The sequence below is a fragment of the Pelodiscus sinensis genome, chromosome 6 (genome assembly GCF_049634645.1).
Source record: "Pelodiscus sinensis isolate JC-2024 chromosome 6, ASM4963464v1, whole genome shotgun sequence".
Taxonomy (NCBI): Eukaryota; Metazoa; Chordata; order Testudines; family Trionychidae; genus Pelodiscus; species Pelodiscus sinensis.
Window position 1 is genome coordinate 84,320,356 of NC_134716.1, and position 17,948 is coordinate 84,338,303.

Below are 17,948 nucleotides of genomic sequence, written 5' to 3' on the forward strand. Positions count from 1 at the left end.
AATCACATTTCTAGACGTGTTGGCATCATATGGTATCACACTTTAAATTGATCAGGGATCCAGAATGGAATGCTGGCCATCCTGAGATGAAGGCCTGTGTAATTTAGGAGGAAATTTTATATTTAGGGGGGAAAGGAGGAAACTCCTACCTTACAGTTTACTTTAAAAAAAACCCTGAATTGTCTTAAGTGGCTCTCCTGCATTTACATATGTAGATAACTTTACTTGTGAGCAATGTCACTTCATTCACAAACCAAGTGGGCAAAGTGAAAGTGAGATACAGTACATGACAAATGCAGTGAGTCTACAATTTATAACATACTTGAGCAATTTATTATATGGATGTCACTACAGGATGTGATGTGTATGGATATGAAGCCACACACACATTCATATAAGTACGTAAATACAGTGTGTCCTTGTTGCCAGGAAAGCTAATGGTATATGGGGTGCTTTAGTAGGAGCATTGCCAGCAGACTCAGGGAAGAGCCCTCTATTCGGCACTAGTGATGCCAAGTCTGGAGTACTGCATCCAGTTTTAGACCTCTCACTGAAGAAAGGATGTGGACAAATTGGAGAGAGTACAGCAGAAGGCAACAAACATGGATAAAGTGCATTACTAATGAGCAGAGGCTAAGGGAACTGGGCTTATTTAGTCTTCAGAAGAAAAGAATGAAGTGGGACTTGATAGCAACATTCAACTACCTGAAGGGGATTCCAAAGAGAATGGAATCAGGCTATTCTCAGTGGTGGTAGATGACAGAAGAAGAAGAAATGGTCTCAAATTGCAATGGGGGAGATCTAAGTTGGATATTAGGAAAAAAAACCTATTTCACTAGGAGGGTGGTGAAGCACTGGAATGGGTTGCTTAGGGAGGTGGTGGAAACTCCACCCTTAACGGTTTTTAAGGCGAGGCTTGACAAAGCCCAGGCTGGAATAATTTAGTTGGGGCTGGCCCTGTTTTGAGAAGAAGGGTTGGACTAGATGACCCCCTAAGGTCTTCTCCAACCCTAATCTTCTATGATTCTATAATCTATATAACATTGTCTTATGTGCTGGTCAATACCCTGCACAATAGTGAAAAAATATTCATATGTATCAAAGATTGCAAATACAAATTAAAAGATAGCAATGGCTTAATAAAGTAATCCTTGCTACTTCCTTGTTCAATAAAATAGGTACCAATAATGAAGAGAAGTTAATTTCTGAAATATCTTCATTCCAATCTCTCAAGGAGTTTTATTAGGAAAGATGTGTCTCTTAATTGCCACGAAACTGAATAACTAGGGCAGTGTTTCTTAAACTGTGTTCCGTGGCACACCGGTGTGCTGTGAGGTAGCTGGAGGCGAGCCACAGAGAACAAAATTCAAAATGGCCACCCTTAAAGGGACAGGCGACCCCTCCCTTTTTTTTTCTCTCTGCTTAATAACTTTCCCCCCGACATTTTTTTTTTTTTGGCTCAACAAAAAAATCCTTAGTGTTCCTCATAAAAAAAATTATTGTTTGGTGTTCCTTGGTCTTAAAAAGTTTAAGAAACACTGAACGAGAGTATGACCAAAGAAGGAATTTTAAAACATTCAAACCTGCATGATCCTTTAGATTCACACATACTCCAGATGCTATTAGAGTTTTCACTAATGATAAATCTCCTTTCTTGGCAGCCAGGTGCAAGCGACTTTCCCCTTTGACATTTCTCTTTTTTATCCCAGCTCTTGTAATATGGGTAGGCTGAGTAGGTGCAGTTATTATCTCTTTTTTGCTAGATAGTAAAGAGTCTAAAGACATATTGAACATCAAAATTTCTCATTAGAAAACCAGGCCAAGCTTCTGTTTCACTTCAAATAGTTCTATGCAGCTCCACTGTCTTAATTATTAATTGTTATTATTACTTAGGAAAAAATAAGACCGAGTACATATGGAACGTGTCCCAAAGAGTTTACAATCTACTATCAGACAATTTGCAATAAAGGCACAACAGGGTTAAGATGGAAGAAGGAAATTACATAGTTATCCAGCACAACTACATAGTATAGCAACAGGAAGGTTGGCACATTTATTCCCAAATTCCTCCTCAGTTCTCTGGACTGATTTCAGGAGATATTACTGCTTGCCTGGACTTCATCTCCTTTAGACAGAAATGGGAGGGAAGCTGCATAGGGTCACGTACTGAGAGGTGCGCTGACAGTTTTCCTAATAACACAGTGTCATAGTCTATACTGTTATGTTCACCACTTTTACATGACTATGATACATTTTGTAACAAAGTATGCCTTGTGAAGTATAATTGAAAACTCATAATTTGCTGAACACTGTCCTGATAAGTGCAGGTTAGAGTACACTGTAAATGTACGTTTAGAATAATTTCTGTACTTCAGTGAAGTTACCCTAGATTTACACTGATGTTACTGAAACAAAATCAGATACATTGTCTTTATGAACTACCTATAATATGCTGTATAATAGCAGTGTGAAACACATATTTCACTTTGTGCAAATTATATTATACACCTTTCATACTATGTATAATGATGGAGAAAACGCAATTTGAAAACGCATTTGAAAAGGATTTGAAAAAGGAGTTTACTTACCTTCCTGTAACTGACGTTCTTCAAGTTGAGCGTCCCTGAGGGTGCTCCACATTAGGTGTTGAGCATCCCGTTTCTTGACAGATTATTCTTAGCAGTGCATTGAGGGCTGCACATGTGTGGCGCGCACGAGCCTCTCTCGGTGCCATCGCTCATGCACAGCCCCCCCCCCTTCAGTTCCTTTTCTATCCAGAACCTGGCAAATAATGTGTTATAGATGTTATCATAAGGGCATTCTGAAGTAGAGGGGAGGAAGGGAGAGTAGTGGAGCACCCCCAGGGACACTCATCTCAAAGAACGTCAGTTACAGGAAGGTGAGTAACCTCCTTTTCTTCTTTGAGAGGCGTCCCTGGGGGCACTATTTTCCTATGGAGGTAGGTATTTTGGATCAGGTAAGTACAGGGGAGGCCCGTGAGCCTAGGTGAACTAGGCAGTTGTCTAGAGTGCCTCTGGCCTGGGCGCCTGATGATGACATCACAGGGTGCAGTGGCGCCCCATGATGATGTCATGGCCATTGATGGCCAGGCAGGCGGGGGTGCCTATCGTGCCACCCCCCTGGGGCGCCAGCTGTCGCAGCCCGCCTTGGGCCGCTCCCGGGTAAGTATGCCATTTGTAATTCAGCTTTTGCTAGTTTAGTATGATGGAGGGGTCCTGAAGTGAGTGCATAATGTTTTGCAAAAGAGCTTTTTGAAGACCATGTAGCCACTGCACATATGTTATGCAGTAGAATTTTTTCTCAGGTAAGAGATGGATGTGGCAACCACTCTTTTAGAGTTTGCTCGGATTGGAATTGGCAAAGGTAAGTCGTTCAGCAAATAGCAAGTAACGATGCATTCTGTGACCCAATGTGACAATTTCTGTGATAAAATTTGTTTTCCCTTACTATGATGTGCAATGGAGATGAAAAGTTGAGAAGAAGATCTAAAAGTTTTGGTTCTGTCGAGGTAGAAAGAGAGAGCCCTTCTGACATCTAGGGTGTGCATCTGAGCTTCAAATGCGTTGGCATGGGGTTTTGGAAAAAATACTGGTAAGTGTATTGTCTGATACTGGTGGAAAGGGGAGCGCACCTTAGGTTAGAATTTTGGATACAGTAGCATTGTGACCTTATCCTTTAAAAAGATCATGAAGGGTGGTTCCGCCATCAGGGCCGCCATCTCGCTCACTCTGCGGGCTGAGGTTATTGCTACTAGGAATTCCATCTTTAAAGATAAATGGCGTAGGGAGCATGTCGCCATAGGTTCAAATGGCGGTTCTGTGAGAGTTGTTAATACCAAGTGTAAGTCCCATGGTTCTTGAGGGGATGCCACCTCTGGGTAGAGAGCCTGCAGGCCTTTCAGAAATCGGGTGTGCGAAGACTATGGTGTCTTCCACTGGTGCGTGGAAGGTTGTAATGGCTGCTAGGTGGACCCTGAGGGAGAGATGTGACTGTCTGAGGTGTAACAGGTATTCCAAGATCACAGGGAGTGGAGCGTCATGCGGCCGTATGTTACAAAAGATCGCCCACTGAACGAATCAAGTCCATTTGCTCACGTATGTTTTCCTTGTTGCGGGCACCCTGCTTTGTAATAGGATGTCATGGACTTGTTGGGAGCACTGCAGCTCTATGCCCGTGAACCATCCAGGTACCACGCCTTGAGATGAGTGTCCAAAACTGAGGGTGACGATATGTAATCCTTGGTTGATGCAGACTGTTGGGATTATTTGGAAGTGTGATTGGTTGATGCCGTGCCAGCCTGTGTAGGAGGGGAAACCATGGTTGTCGAGGCCAGCAGGGTGCAATGAGGATAATTTTTGCTTTGTCCTTCAGAGTTTTTATGAGGACTCTGTTGAGGAGAGGAAATGGGGGAAAGGCGTAATGCAGGGGCGCATTCCAAGTTATAACAAGAGCATCCCCAAAGGACTCTTTCCCCATGTCCACCCTGGAGCAATAGGTTGGGCATTTTTTGTTGGTTGTGGTGGCAAGTAAATCTATATCTGGGAAACCCCATTGATTGAATATGTCGCTGAGGAGTACATAGTCGAGTACCCATTCGTGTTCTTGTGGCAGCGCTCTGCTGAGGGCATCTGCTGTTGAATTGAGGACCCCAAGGAGGTGACAAGCAGATATGCGAATGTCTTAGGCTAGACACCAATTCCAAAGTGCTATGGTTTCCGAGCATAGGGTGTGTGATCAAGTGCCGCCTTGCCTATTCATATAAAACATGCATGCGGTGTTGTCTGTATATATTTTTACATGGATCCCTGTGACTTTGGGCAGCAATTCTTGGCATTCCAGGTGAACTGCCCTGAGTTCGAGGGCGTTGATGTGGAGCACACGGTCTGCTAGGGACCACAGACCATGTTATGTACGGCCTTCTGTACGAGCACCCCATCCTGGAAGGGTTGCATCTGTAGTGATAACTACAGAGGGATCTTAGGGTTTGAAAAGGGATGCCTACGCATAGGTTGGATGAATCTGTCAGTAGGCAAAGAGGCTCTGGCTGTGATCCTATTGAGCTGTGCTCCAATGAATTGGATTATTTGGGTTGGCGTGAGTGTTGATTTGCCGTAATTTATTAGGAATCCTAATGAATGAAGGCAGTTTAACACAATGATGGTATATTGATAGCAGTCTTGATTGGTCCTTGCCTTGACAAGGCAATCGTCTAAGTACGTGTAGATTGTGATTCCACATTTTCTGAGATGAGCGACGACAACCGCTAGCACCTTCGTAAATACCCTGGGTGCACTGCAGAGACCGAAAGGATGTATCGTGTATTGGTAGTGTTGGAGACCTAGAGTGAAACGGAGAAAACGCCTGAGAGGGACGAACGGATACATGAAAATATGCGTCGTGTAAGTCGAGAGAAGAAAACCAGTCACTAGACTCCAAAGCTGGGATAATGATATTTAGGGTGACATTTTGAATTTCTGTTTCCTTATGAATTTATTTAGTAACCAAAGATCAAGGATCGGTCTCCAGTCACCTGTTTTCTTTTCTACAAGAAAATAATGTGAGTAAAAACCAGTTCCATGGAACTCCTTAAGCACTGGTTCTATGGCTCCTAGTTGGAGCAGGTGGTCCACCTCTTATTGTAGTATGATTTCATGAAAGGGGTCCCTAAAGAGGGATGGAGTGGGTGGTTGAGGAAGAGGGGAGAGAGAAAGGGGATGGTGTAACCTAGAGAGATAGTTTGAATTACCCATTTATCAAAGGTAATAGCTACCCAATTTGATAGGAATGGTGATAAACAAAAACGGAAAGGTTTGGAACTGATCTCAAGCTCTGGTGCATATGGTGTCATTTTACATTTCTCGACTGTTGTTTCAAATGTGCTTGTTGGATTGGGATGAATGATTAGGGTTATTACTCTGAGGGCGACGTCTATGTTGCCTGTTCTACCCCCTCTGGTGGTATGGAGCATGGTCTTGCCTCTGATACTGGTAAGTGAATTGTGGGACCCTGCTCTCTGATATGGTTGGTACCTGTATTGTCTTGGTCTTGTCTTAGGTGTTTGGATACCGAGTGACCACAATATGGCTCTGGAATCCTTCATCAACTGGAGCAACTCATTGGTCTTTGCAGAAAACAGCTTTTCCCCATCGAACAGAAGATCGTTTACCAATAGTTGTACTTGGAGGGAAAGGCAGAAGAATTAAACCAAGAGACTCGTCTCATAGTCACAGCTGTTGCCGTAGTCCTGGTAGCTGTATCTGCTGCGTCAAGTGCTTGCGGGGCTATTTGTGATATTATCTGACCTTCTGAGACGAGAGCTTCAAACTGTGCCTTCTTGCTATCAGGGATATCTTCAATAAAAGTATTTAATTTTGTGTAGTTATTAAAGTCATATTTACTGAGTGAGGGTATGTCTACACTACCACCCTAGTTTGAACTAGGGTGGTAATGTAGTCAACCGGAGTTGCAAATGAAGCCCGGGATTTGAATTTCCCGGGCATCATTTGCATGTTGCCGGGCGCCGCAATTTTAAATGTCCACTAGTTCGGACTCCGTGCCCCGCGGCTACACGCGGCACGAACTAGGTAGTTTGGACTAGGCTTCCTATTCCGAACTACCTGTACTCCTCATTCCACGAACTTGTTGTTTGTTTCTTTGCTGCGCAGCATCTACTACAAGGGAATTGGGGGGAGGGTGTGTAAAGAGAAACTGGGAACCCTTGGGGGGAACACAGTATTTTCAAACTGCATTTCTGCATGTTGGTGGGATGGACGCAGGTGTTTTCCACAGGATTTTAGCGGGCTCCAGAATGGCTGGGTTAATAGGGAGTGCAATCTTTGTTGCTGTGCTGGTCTGAAGAATGTTAGTGAGTTCATGTTGAGAAACCTGAACTTCCTCCATACATATATTCAAGTAATTGGAAACTCTTTTAAAGAGATCTTGGAAAGAGGAAACATCGTCAGTGCTATGAGAGGTAGGTGGCAGAACTGCCTCCTCCATGCCTGAGACTGCATTTAAATGTAGTAGAGATACAGAAGTCGAAATTAGAGAACAATGGCTTTCACTGTCATTTCCCCGTATAGACCTATGGGGTGACAGGGTTAAGGGAGAGCAGGGTTTCGCCATATGCTTGGTCTTACATGGTCTTTGTCTATGTTGTTGAGGGGGTTGATTAAACATTTGCCACTGTGGGAGACAAAGCATAGGCAGTGTCATCCAAAAATAAGGAGCCCAGGGAGCCATTAGAGCTCTGAGAAAATCTGGTTGTTTCTGATAAGCAGATATTATAGAGCCCTGAGTTTATGGCTAAGGAGAAAAAGCAGGCACACTCTTCCCCATTCCCTGAGAGGGGGGAGGAGGAGTCAGAGTAGTCAGAGATTGGGGATATATGTTATCAGTCAGAATAGGCGAATGTAAAGTGGAAGAAATTGCCAGGCCTTTGTGATCCGTGTAGGTAATGAGGGGAGTATGGGTGTGTTTAGCTCTACTGACTGTAAACAAACTGCCTGTGCTGCTGAGGCAGCGTTCACTTGAAGTTTTGCCCCTGATAATGGGAGGGAGGGGATTCCTTGGTGCTGTGATGGGAGCAGGAAGTGCTCCTATGACCGTTGGGAGGGCAAGCGCTGCCGTGTCAGACAGTGTGCTGCATAAACATATATTTTACACAATTACACAAATAAGGGGAAAAGGTCAGGTAACTAAACAAACAATTTCACAAAACACAAACCTGCAAAAATGATGTGTAAATTTGCCAGCTCATTCAATGATTCTACAAAAAGAGTAAAGACAAAATAAAATTGAAGAGACAACCTATGAAAATCTCTAAGTGCGCACAGCCAAGGTATTCAGGTCAGTAGTCTCTCCAGTGCTCAACATATCCTTTCCTTCTTTTCTAAAAACCATGCTATGAAACAATTACCATTTGTCCACAAAAGTAACTGGCAAGATAAACAAATCCATATAAAAAAAATCAAACAATTTTTCTCATTTAGAATTCCCATTTCAGTAATGTTTACTTGAAACAATTTATTCTCTTTTTATCATGCATGTGAAACATCAGACACCATATTTCTGTCTTACTACCCCTGGTTACGAACATCCCAATCACCAGTTGCCATCCAACGTACATCATCTGATTATTGCTTCCTTTGACAGTATCTAAGGACACATCTACACAGCAGGGCTAAACTCTAAATAAGCTATGCAACTTGAGCTACGCTAATTGTGTAGCTTAAGTCGAAAAAGCTTATTTCAACTTTTGTCGCTGTCTACACAACAGTTATTTCTAAACATAGCACTCTTCCCCTTATTTCCCTTACTCATACAAAGAAGGTTACAAGAGTCGGAGTAAGAAGCCCATTATTTCTAATTTATTTCAAAATAATGGGCTTGCTGTGTAGATGCACACTACGTTATTTTGGAAAAACTGACGTTATCCTGAAATAACACTGCTGTGTAGACGCACCCTTAGGTTCCTCTTTCCTTTTGAAGGACTTGCATTTGCAGAGCTCCTCTCAAGTCCAAATTTTTAGGCCTTGTATATGGAACCATTAGTCTCTGAATAGTGGATGTTCCAACTTTCTTTAGAGGTCAAAGTCTAACTCAAAAAAGAAAAGAAAAAAAAAAGACAATAGTATCCTTTCAAGCTCTCTCCAGAAAACAAGCTTTGCTTATCTGAGATGTCAAAATTAGATGAAAATTTCTGCAGATTGTGAAGAAGTTCAAACTATAGTGATTTTTACTGTACTGCACTCCATGGGTTTGTCTCCCTCTACATGGGGTTGAATTAAACCCATGGGCTTGGTTGATCCCTTCAGGTTTATCTTCTCCTCAGTGATTCTTCAGTTCCTTGCATTTGTAGGGATAGGATCCTTCTTGACAGAGGAAAAAAAATACATTGTGGTACTCTCTTACTGCCCACATAAATTGTAATTTAGAGCAGATTAGCAATCCTAACATTTAAATGACACTCCTTAAAGATGAACGGGGCAAAATACACACCAATCTGCACTATTGTTTCTCTCTGCAAACTCAGATATATATTATTGTATCAGCTGCACTTGATTCACATTATCTTTGCAGTCTTAAAGGCTGGGGAATTACTTCTTCTAAATGAAAGCTGAGATTCTGGAGCATACAATGGCAGTTTGTATCATCATGTATCCATTCAACTCAACCTTTTTTTTTTTCTTCTTCAAGGTAGTGTACTGTATTTTAGCCTAAAAGTTTCTGGCTGTGAACTCTGAAATCAATCATCTGCTCTCCAGTTCCTGCTTCTTCCTTAAGCTCCTGGGAGGATGTCCAAAGGAGATTTTAGAGAGGTAGACCAAAAGAAAAAAAATCCCATTAAGTTAATGGGTCTTGGTAAATGGCTGCAAATGAACACAAATAATAGCAAAGTTTTCCAGTGAAGTTGTCATGCACAAAAGTCTTATGTTTTTACTAAAAAAAACTTTTGCAGCAACTCAATGGGGAAGTGTTAGGTTAATAACAATGGTTCTCTTTGGAGTGCATCCTCAGGTGCATTGTGAGTGGGAAAGGACAATACCTGGCTAATTCAGGATCCAAATTATTGGATGATTTCTTGTTTGCTTTCTATATAAATGTCTGTCCATGTGACCCTTTTAGTATTAAAATCCTATCAAATGTAAAAAGCAGAGTTAAAAATAAAAAAAAATCAACTGGATGGTATCCATGGTTTAACAAATACTTAAAATCTCAGTACCAACCTCTTAACCATTTCCTGAGAAACATGTGACTCTTGTGATTGACCAAACTGAAGGAAGAGAGTTTAACAATTTTTACTTTGTTCTATGTAAACCAAAAAGGAATGACCAGGACTTAATGAGTGGTTTAGATGGGTGAAGAGCATACTCAAGTTGATCACTACATATACGGCAATGTTGGAACAAAAGATTTCTATTCAGAACAGAAAGTCCAAAAAGAAAAGAAAAGGGGCATAGAAAAGATAAGGTAAGGGAAAAAACAGCAACCATCATGGATAACAAAGATGATGAATGAGGAAGAAGTGTAAGCCAAGAAGCATCACCCATGCTGTTCTTTCTTTTAGTGATTACCAATCTGCTTTTGCTTACAGATGAAAGCTACAGTTCCAGTCTTCAGTGCCTTCAGCTGCACCAGTGACAGCATCACCTTCCCTGATTCATCAAAACAGCTTTACTATGGATCCATTCCACTAACAAAATTCTAAGAGAATAAAAGATTTTTGGAGATAGAATTCTCAACTGAGAGGGAGAGAGAAGAGCTGAGCTTTGAAATGATCTTCTAGAGAGATTACACTGAAAGTCATGTGGTTTTGATGAAAATTTCCTACTACAACCAGAAATACAGAATGGAAGAATAAAATAATTCGCAAATAATAATATGCAAATATTATACAGCTTGGTCGTGAGGTTTTGCATACACCCCTCTGAGGCCCTATATATCTCATCCTAACCTCGCTCATATGATAATGCATTTGTTGTCCTAAACACCCATACCCCCTCTCTGGAGAAGTGCGGCCTAACAGCTGTAGTCCATAACAAGTGCCCTCCTCCTGGAGCAGTGCGGCCTAGCAGCCGTAGTCAAAAACAAATGCCCTCTTACTGGGGCAGGGCAGCCTAGTAGCAAAAGTCTATAACAACAAGTATTGGCCCCACAGGTTGAGGATTGAGGAGGGGGTAGGGGGACCCAGGCCCTCCCTAATCTACGAGTTCCCAGTCCAAGGTCTATTAGCAGTGGCACAGTCCATTGCATACTCAGCGGAAAATCCCACTGCAACATGCTGAGCTCCTCTGGGATACAATCTCCTGCCCTGGGCTACTTCCTACCAGTCTCTGCCAGATTCCTTTCAGGGTCCTTCCTCTAGATCCTCGTCAGTCTCTCTGGTGTCCTGCTGGCTGGTCTCCAGGGCTGGTCCCAAGGCGGTTCACCTCTAGGAGCCCTAGCAGTACCTCCTCCCTCCTCAAAAGCCAGCCTAGACTGAGTCTCTCCCCAGGACTTTATACCTGGGCTGCAGTCTGAGCATTCCCAGCAGGGCTGTGGGGGTGGGACTACTTCAGCCAGGTGGGCCTGTTTAAGCCTGGCTTCCCCAGTGTGGGGCTGGTGCACCCTGTCACAAGGTCAAACAGGTGTAGCAAACAGGAGTTTTGGAAGGAGTCTGGTGTAGGTACTGTGAGAAGCTTTCTTTCTAGTTACAGTTCTATACTCATTGTAAATTTGCAGTGATGACCAGTGATGGAATAATTACTGCAATCTACGGTGAACGTACCATGTCTACTTCTTTGTTTGAAGACAGAAGGGACTTCCTATGTATAAACAGCAAGTTTGTGGCTTTAATGAAAAAAAGAGGGAGTTACTCACATCGTGCAGTAATGAGTGTTCTTCGAGATGTATGTCCCCGTGGGTGCTCCACTCCAGATGAAGGGTCGCCCTGAGCCATAGATCAGAGCCTTGCAAAGCAGTTTCCCCTGTTGGGCCGCTAATGTGCAGGGGGCGTCTCAAAATGCTCCCGCCTCTTGCTAGTGCATGGCTCAACCCCCTCCCTTTCAGTTCCTCGTGTCTGCCCGAGTAACTATGACTCTGAGCAGATGGGAGGAAGGAAGGGTCGTTGAGCACCCATGGGGACACACAGCTCGAAGAACACTCGTTACTGCACGAAGTGAGTAACTCCCTTTTCTTGTTCGAGTGGTGTCCCCGTGGGTGCTCCACTCCAGGTGACTACAAAGCAGTATTCAATATGCGTGGCTGGAGGGAGCCAGAATTAGTGTTTAGCGGTGATGGACAGAATTGCTGTAGCAACCGCAGAATCAGCACTGAGTTGTGGTAAAATGGCATAATGTTTGGCAAAGGTACGGTCTGATGACCATGTAGCTGCCTGGTAAATGTCTCTTAAGGGAACATTGTCAAAAAGGCTGTGGAAACAGCTGTAGCTCAAGAGGAATGTGCTCATGGTGGGCATCGTAGCAGTTTGCTGGCCAGGGTGTGACATCTGACTATGCATGTCGATATCCGCTTCGAAATGCATTGTAATGAGATGGGTGTGCTTTTGGATTGTTCAGCGATGGAAATAAAGAGTCTTTGGGATTTACGGAATGGTTTTGTTCTTTCCAAGAAGAAGACCAAAGCCTGTCAAATATCTAAAGTATGTAAGCTAGCATCCTTTTATGAGGCGTGAGGTTTGGGGAAAAAAGTAGGTAGTATGATGGGTTCATTCACATGGAATTCCGTACAGACCTTTGGTAGGAATGCTGGATGAGGCCTCAATGTGACCCTGTCCTTTGTGAAAACTGTGTATGGGGGTTTTGCCATTAATGCCCCAGGTTTACTTACTCTCCTAACCGAGGTGACGGCTAGCAGGAAGCACACTTTCATAAAAAGGAAAGGAAGTGGCACGGTAGCAAGTGGTTCGAAGGGAGGCCTGGTGAGGTGATCCAGGACAAGATTTAGGTCCCATAGGGGGGTGGGGCCCTATAGGGTAGGTATACATTGTGAAGTCCCTTAAGGAATCTCTTTGTGATAGGATGGGCAAATATGGAAAAGCCATCCACCGAGGTGCGGAATGCTGTTATTGCAAAGAGGTCGACTCTTAGGGTACATCTACGCTAGCCCCCTAGATTGATCTAGGGAGGCTAATGAGGGCGATCAGAATTGCAAATCAATCCCGGGATTTAAAAATCCTGTGCTTGATTTGCATGTTCCCGGGCGGTCGCCATTTTAGAAATTGACTAGCCCGAAGTAACTGCTCGCGTCTACATGCGGCAGTGAAATGGGATTCTGGAATAAAGCCCTAAATCGAATTAGGTGGTATTCCTCGTGGAATGAGGTTTACCACCTAATTCTATTTAGGGGCTTTATTCTGGAATCCCGTTTCACTGCCGCGTGTAAACGCGAGCAGTTACTTCGGGCTAGTCAATTTCTAAAATGGCGACCGCCCGGGAACATGGAAATCAAGCGCAGGATATTTAAATCCCGGGCTTGATTTGCAATTCTGGTCACCCTCATTAGCCTTCCTAGATTGATCTAGAGGGCTAGTGTAGACGTACTCTTAGAGAAGAAATTGATAGTCCCGATGCTTTAAGGTCTAGAATGTAGTCGAGGATGGTATTTAATGGAGAGACACGGGGTTCTGCTTTGGCCGGCTGACACCAGTGAGAGAATCGTGTCCATTTTTGCAGGTAAGTTTTGCATGTGGACTATCTCCTACTATGGAGGAATATCTCCTTCACTTGCTGAGAACATCGATCCTCTATCTCTGTGAACCAGAGAGAAGCCATGCCTGGAGATATAGGGTATGGAGTTGTGGGTGCAGTATCCTCCCATTGTCCTGAGATAGAAGGCCTGCTCAGTGTGGTAATGGATAGGGAGGCTGTAGAGGTATGGATACCAAGTTTGACAGGACCACGTTGGAGCTATCAGGATGATTAGGGCTTCGTCTCTGCAGATTTTGCGTAGGACTCTTGAGATGAGCAGTATGGGGGGAAAGGTATAGTGTAGGAGAGCTGTCCATTTGATGAGAAAGGCATTCCCCAGAGAATGCTTGCCAAGTCCCTCCCATGAGCAGAACTGGGGACACTTGGTATTCTGGGTAGAAGCAAAGAGGTCTATAGATAGCCATCCCCATTGGTGGAATATTGAATTGATGACCTCTGTGTGTAACTCCCACTCGTGATCTAAGGTAAAGTTGCGGTTGAGAGAATCCGCTTTGGGGTTGTTCACCTCAGGAAGGGAGGATGCTATGAGAGTGACTGGGTTGCGGATGCACCAGTTCCACAGGTGGATAGCTTCTGCTCAGAGGAAGCAGGCTCCACCTTACCTGTTTATGTAGAACATTGTGCAGATGTTGTCCATTAGGATGCAGACTGTGTGATTGGCAATTTTGGGAGCAAAATGTACACAGGCATTTCTTACTGCCCTCAGTTTGAGGAGGTTGATGTGTAGTGATGTCTTGCTTGGAGACCACCTGCCCTGAACTCCTTGGTTGTCCATATGTGCTCCCCAGCCGAGGAGGGATGCATCCGTGGTAATTTGGATAGTGGGTTCGGTTTGTTGGAATGGAACCCCCAACAGAAGACTGTCTGGTACTGTCCACCATCATAGGGATGCAAGGATGTTTGGTGGAATGGTAACCTTCTTGTTCCGAGGGTATCATGATGGGATGTAAATGGTTGCTACCCAAAGTTGAAAGCATCGAAAGTGTAGGCGACCATGGTGAACTACATAAGTAGTGGCAGCCATGTGCCCCATTAGTCAGAGGCAGGTAAGTATTGTGGTGGTGGGGGTTGTAAATATCACGTTTATAATTTCTTATATAGTTGTAAAACATTGTTGAGGTAGGTATGTTCGAGCTGTGATTAAGTTCAGGCGTACGCCAATAAACTCTATGTCTTGGACTGGGTGCAAGCTTGATTTGTGTTCGCTGACTAGAAGGCCTAGACGACTGAGGAGGGCTGTGGTTGTGCTCATGGATGCGATTTCGTCCCGTGATGATCCCTTTATAAGGCAGTTGTTTAGGTAGGGAAATATGATGACATCCTGTTGTCTGAGGTATGCAGCAACAACTACTAGTACCTTAGAAAATACTCTCAGAGCTGATGAAAGACCTAAAGGGAGAACTTTGTATTGGAAGCATTCTGGTCCAAGGGTAAAACGTAGGTAGCATCTGTGAGCTGGATGTATGGCTACGTGAAAGTACACGTCTTGCAGGTTGAGGGCTGCGAACCAGTCACCTTGATCTAGCGCAGGAATGTTCGTTGTGTGTGTGACCATCTTGAAACATTGTTTCTTGAGAAACTTGTTCAATTTGCGGAGGTCTAATATAGGTCTCCAACCCCATTTTTTCTCTGTCAAGAAATAGTTTGAGTAGAACCCCTTTCCGTGGAATTCCTTGGGTACCCTTTCTATGGCTCCAATTGTAAGGAGCCAATGGATCTTTTGTTTTAGTAGGGTCTTGTGAGAGTGGTCCCTGAAGAGGGACGGGGTGGAGGGTAGGGTTGGTGGGATAGTAGTAAATGGGATGGAATACCCTACTCGAATTATCTCTAGAACCCAGCTGTCCGATGTTACAGATTTCCATTGTGGAAGGAACGGACGTAACCGGTGGGTAAAAAGATGGCTATGTTGTCCTGGTGTCAGATCGTGAGGGAGGTCTTGCAGACTCTCAACCACATCTTCAAATCTGCTGCTTTGAGGGTTGAGTAGTTGGAGGGCGGCCTTGATTGGGGTGTCTTCTCTGAGCCCATTGCCTTGGTCTGGTATCTTTGTAGGGCCTCTGTGGTTGATTGTATTGCCCGTATCTGTTTCGGTTGTATGGGTTACATGGGTTGTAATGTCTCTGTTTATAAGGTGGTGTGTACATGCCCAAAGTGCGAAGTGTGGTTTTTGAATTTTTGCTGTTGTGGAGAATTTCATCTGCCATAGCTGCAAATAACTTGTGCTTATCGAATGGTAAGTCTTCTACTTTGGATTGAAGTTCCTGGGGAACCCCGGAGGATTGTAGCCAGGAAGCCCTGCGCATTACCACCGCCGTAGCTGTCACTCTGGCTGCGGTGTCAGCGACATCCATTGCAGTTTGAAGAACGATGTGAGCGACTGTATGCCCTTTATGGACTATTGCTTTCAAAATCGATGTTTTGGACTCAGAATGACATGGCATCAGTTCTCCCAATTTAAAATAATTGTCGAAATCATGATTTGCTAGCAGAACAGAATAATTTGAGATTCTTAGTTGTAAGGTGGAAGAGGAGTATATTTTCTTGCCAAATAAATCTAGCTTCTTGTGATCCTTGTCTACGTTGCCAGTTCTGTATTGCAGTAATTTAGCTGTTTGTTGTGGTGATTCCACAACTAATGAGTTTGGTTGTAGATGTGCAAACAGAAATTTGTTGTCTTTTGGTGGAACAAAGTACTTTCTATCAACCCTTTTATTAGTTGGTTGAATGGATGCAGGTGTTTTCCACAGATCTTCTGAAGTTTCCATGATTGGCTCTTCTACTGGCAGGGCACTCTTGCTATGTAGTGTAGGATGTAGGTTCTTTAGCAATTGGTGCTGTTTTTTCTGTACTTCTTGCAAGGAAACTTGTTGACTTGTCGCTACTCTTTTGAATAATTCTTGAAACTGTTTCAGGCCAACAATTGCTACAGTGTCTGATGGTATAACCGCATCATCTGTTGCGACATGAGGTTATCGGAGTGCGTGACGTCTCTTGCATGTATGTCTGATTCATTGTCCAAAATTTGTCCATCCTCCTCTGACCGCCTTGAAGGAGTTTGGGGCTGTGGCTGGGGCAAGCGTCTCCTTGATGGTGTGGAGTGGGTTGGGGGCTAGCATCTATATGGGTCCCAGTGTTCCCAGTGTGGTTGATAAGGTGGGGGTGGATAAGGCCAGTATGGGTACCATGGGCTCTGCTGTGGTCCAGCCCTGTAGTGATAAGAATGAGACCTCCTAGGCAATGTGTGACATGAGGAGAATATTGAGTGCCGGTCATCATCAGGCAAGAGACCTTCATGAAGTGATATTGGTGACATAGATCTGAGTGGGGAATGTCTTGGTAGAGACCTCACAGGTGAGTATTCAGTAGAAGGCAGGCATGGATGCTGCTGCCTGCTGTGAGTGTCAGTCGTTTCCTGGGGCTGTTCTGTAGCAGCTTCATCTGGCTGCCTATCTGTGCTTGCTGTCGGTGCTGGGTGCTGTGTCATGCTGCACAGATGTAGCCAATGCCGGCTTTGCTGGGTGGGATTGCTTCTTCTGTGGTGCCGCGGCTTGAAGCAGCACCGCGGACTGAAGCAGTGCCAGCTTTTCATCCCGTGCTGGCTGCCTGGAGTGCTCTTGGGCTGGCTCCGAGGTGGTGCACACCAGTCCCGGTGCTAAATATAAGGATCTTGCTGCTGCTTTAGTAGCAGGGGTCCTCATGCTCTCCTGTGCATCCCCGCTGCGTTTTGGGGAGGAAGAAGCTGGAAGAGAGCAGGATAGTGAGGATCTCTGTCTCAAAGTGTTTTTGGGAGGTGGGGGGGAGCTCCTGCCGGGTTGTCCCCTGTCCTTCAACAGGCTGTAAAGCCTTTTCAAACAAAATCATTCTCAGGTGGAGCTCTCTATCCTGTGAGAGAAGCACAGTGTGTACAGCTGTGCGGTGAGTGGGTTTCCCCCAGGCAGCGAATACATTTTGTATGGCCGTCTGAAGCCATTATGAGCTCATGGCACTGGTCACATTTCTTAAATCCTCAGGAGACGGACATATCCAGTTCTCTCCTCCTTCTCTCTTATTCTGTTATTTTTCTCTTTTATTTATTTCTGTCTGTTTCTTGTCATCATTTTCTTCTCTTTTCTTCTTTCTTTCTTTTCTTTTCGTAGAGAAACCAGGCGAGCCCCAGTTCACCGGGGCTTCGCGCTGAAGCAAGTTCAAATCCCCTGAGGGGAGATTTTCATTAGGTTTGTTCTTATTATTATTAAGTTGGGTTTTTTTTGAAAAACGAGGGAAACTAACTTGGAGGTACAACAGGGAAGCAACTGTGACTAAACCTAACTAATAGTAAAATGGTCTGAGAGACTGACAGGGAGCTCCTGTTTGCTCTGTCCGCTGATGAGGGTGGTTGAAGAGGAACTGAAAGGGAGGGGGGTTAAACTGTGCACTAGCAAGAGGCGGGAGCATCTCGAGACGCCCCCTGAGCATATGCGGCCCAACGGGGGAAACTGCTTTGCAAGGCTCCGATCTGCAGTTCAGGGCGACCCTTCACCTGAAGTGAAGCACCCACAGGGAAACCACTCAAAGAAGAATTAATGCTTCAAAGAACAGTTACGAACACTGCAGAGCATCAAAGAAGCTAAGGAGTACTTAGCTAGATTGAGGAAGCATCACCATCACAGATTAAAGAAAGAAAGGAAATGGTCACTAAGGATTCAGCAAGAGTGGAAATCAGAAAGGAGGATTGGC

General features: G+C 44.3%; 1 protein-coding gene across 8 annotated transcripts in view; it reads right to left on the minus strand.

Moving 5' to 3' along the window:
- Positions 1–17,948, minus strand: part of ANKRD31 (ankyrin repeat domain 31) — a 195,420-nt gene that overhangs the window by 64,957 nt on the left and 112,515 nt on the right. For all 8 annotated transcript variants that reach the window (XR_012904845.1, XM_075932280.1, XM_075932281.1 and 5 more), the window contains one exon: positions 1,584–1,775. Coding sequence is in view for 7 of the 8 variants with exons in the window: in XM_075932280.1 (XP_075788395.1) it covers positions 1,584–1,775 (192 nt within the window). In the remaining variant the exon portion in view is untranslated. The remainder of the gene's footprint in view (positions 1–1,583; positions 1,776–17,948) is intronic.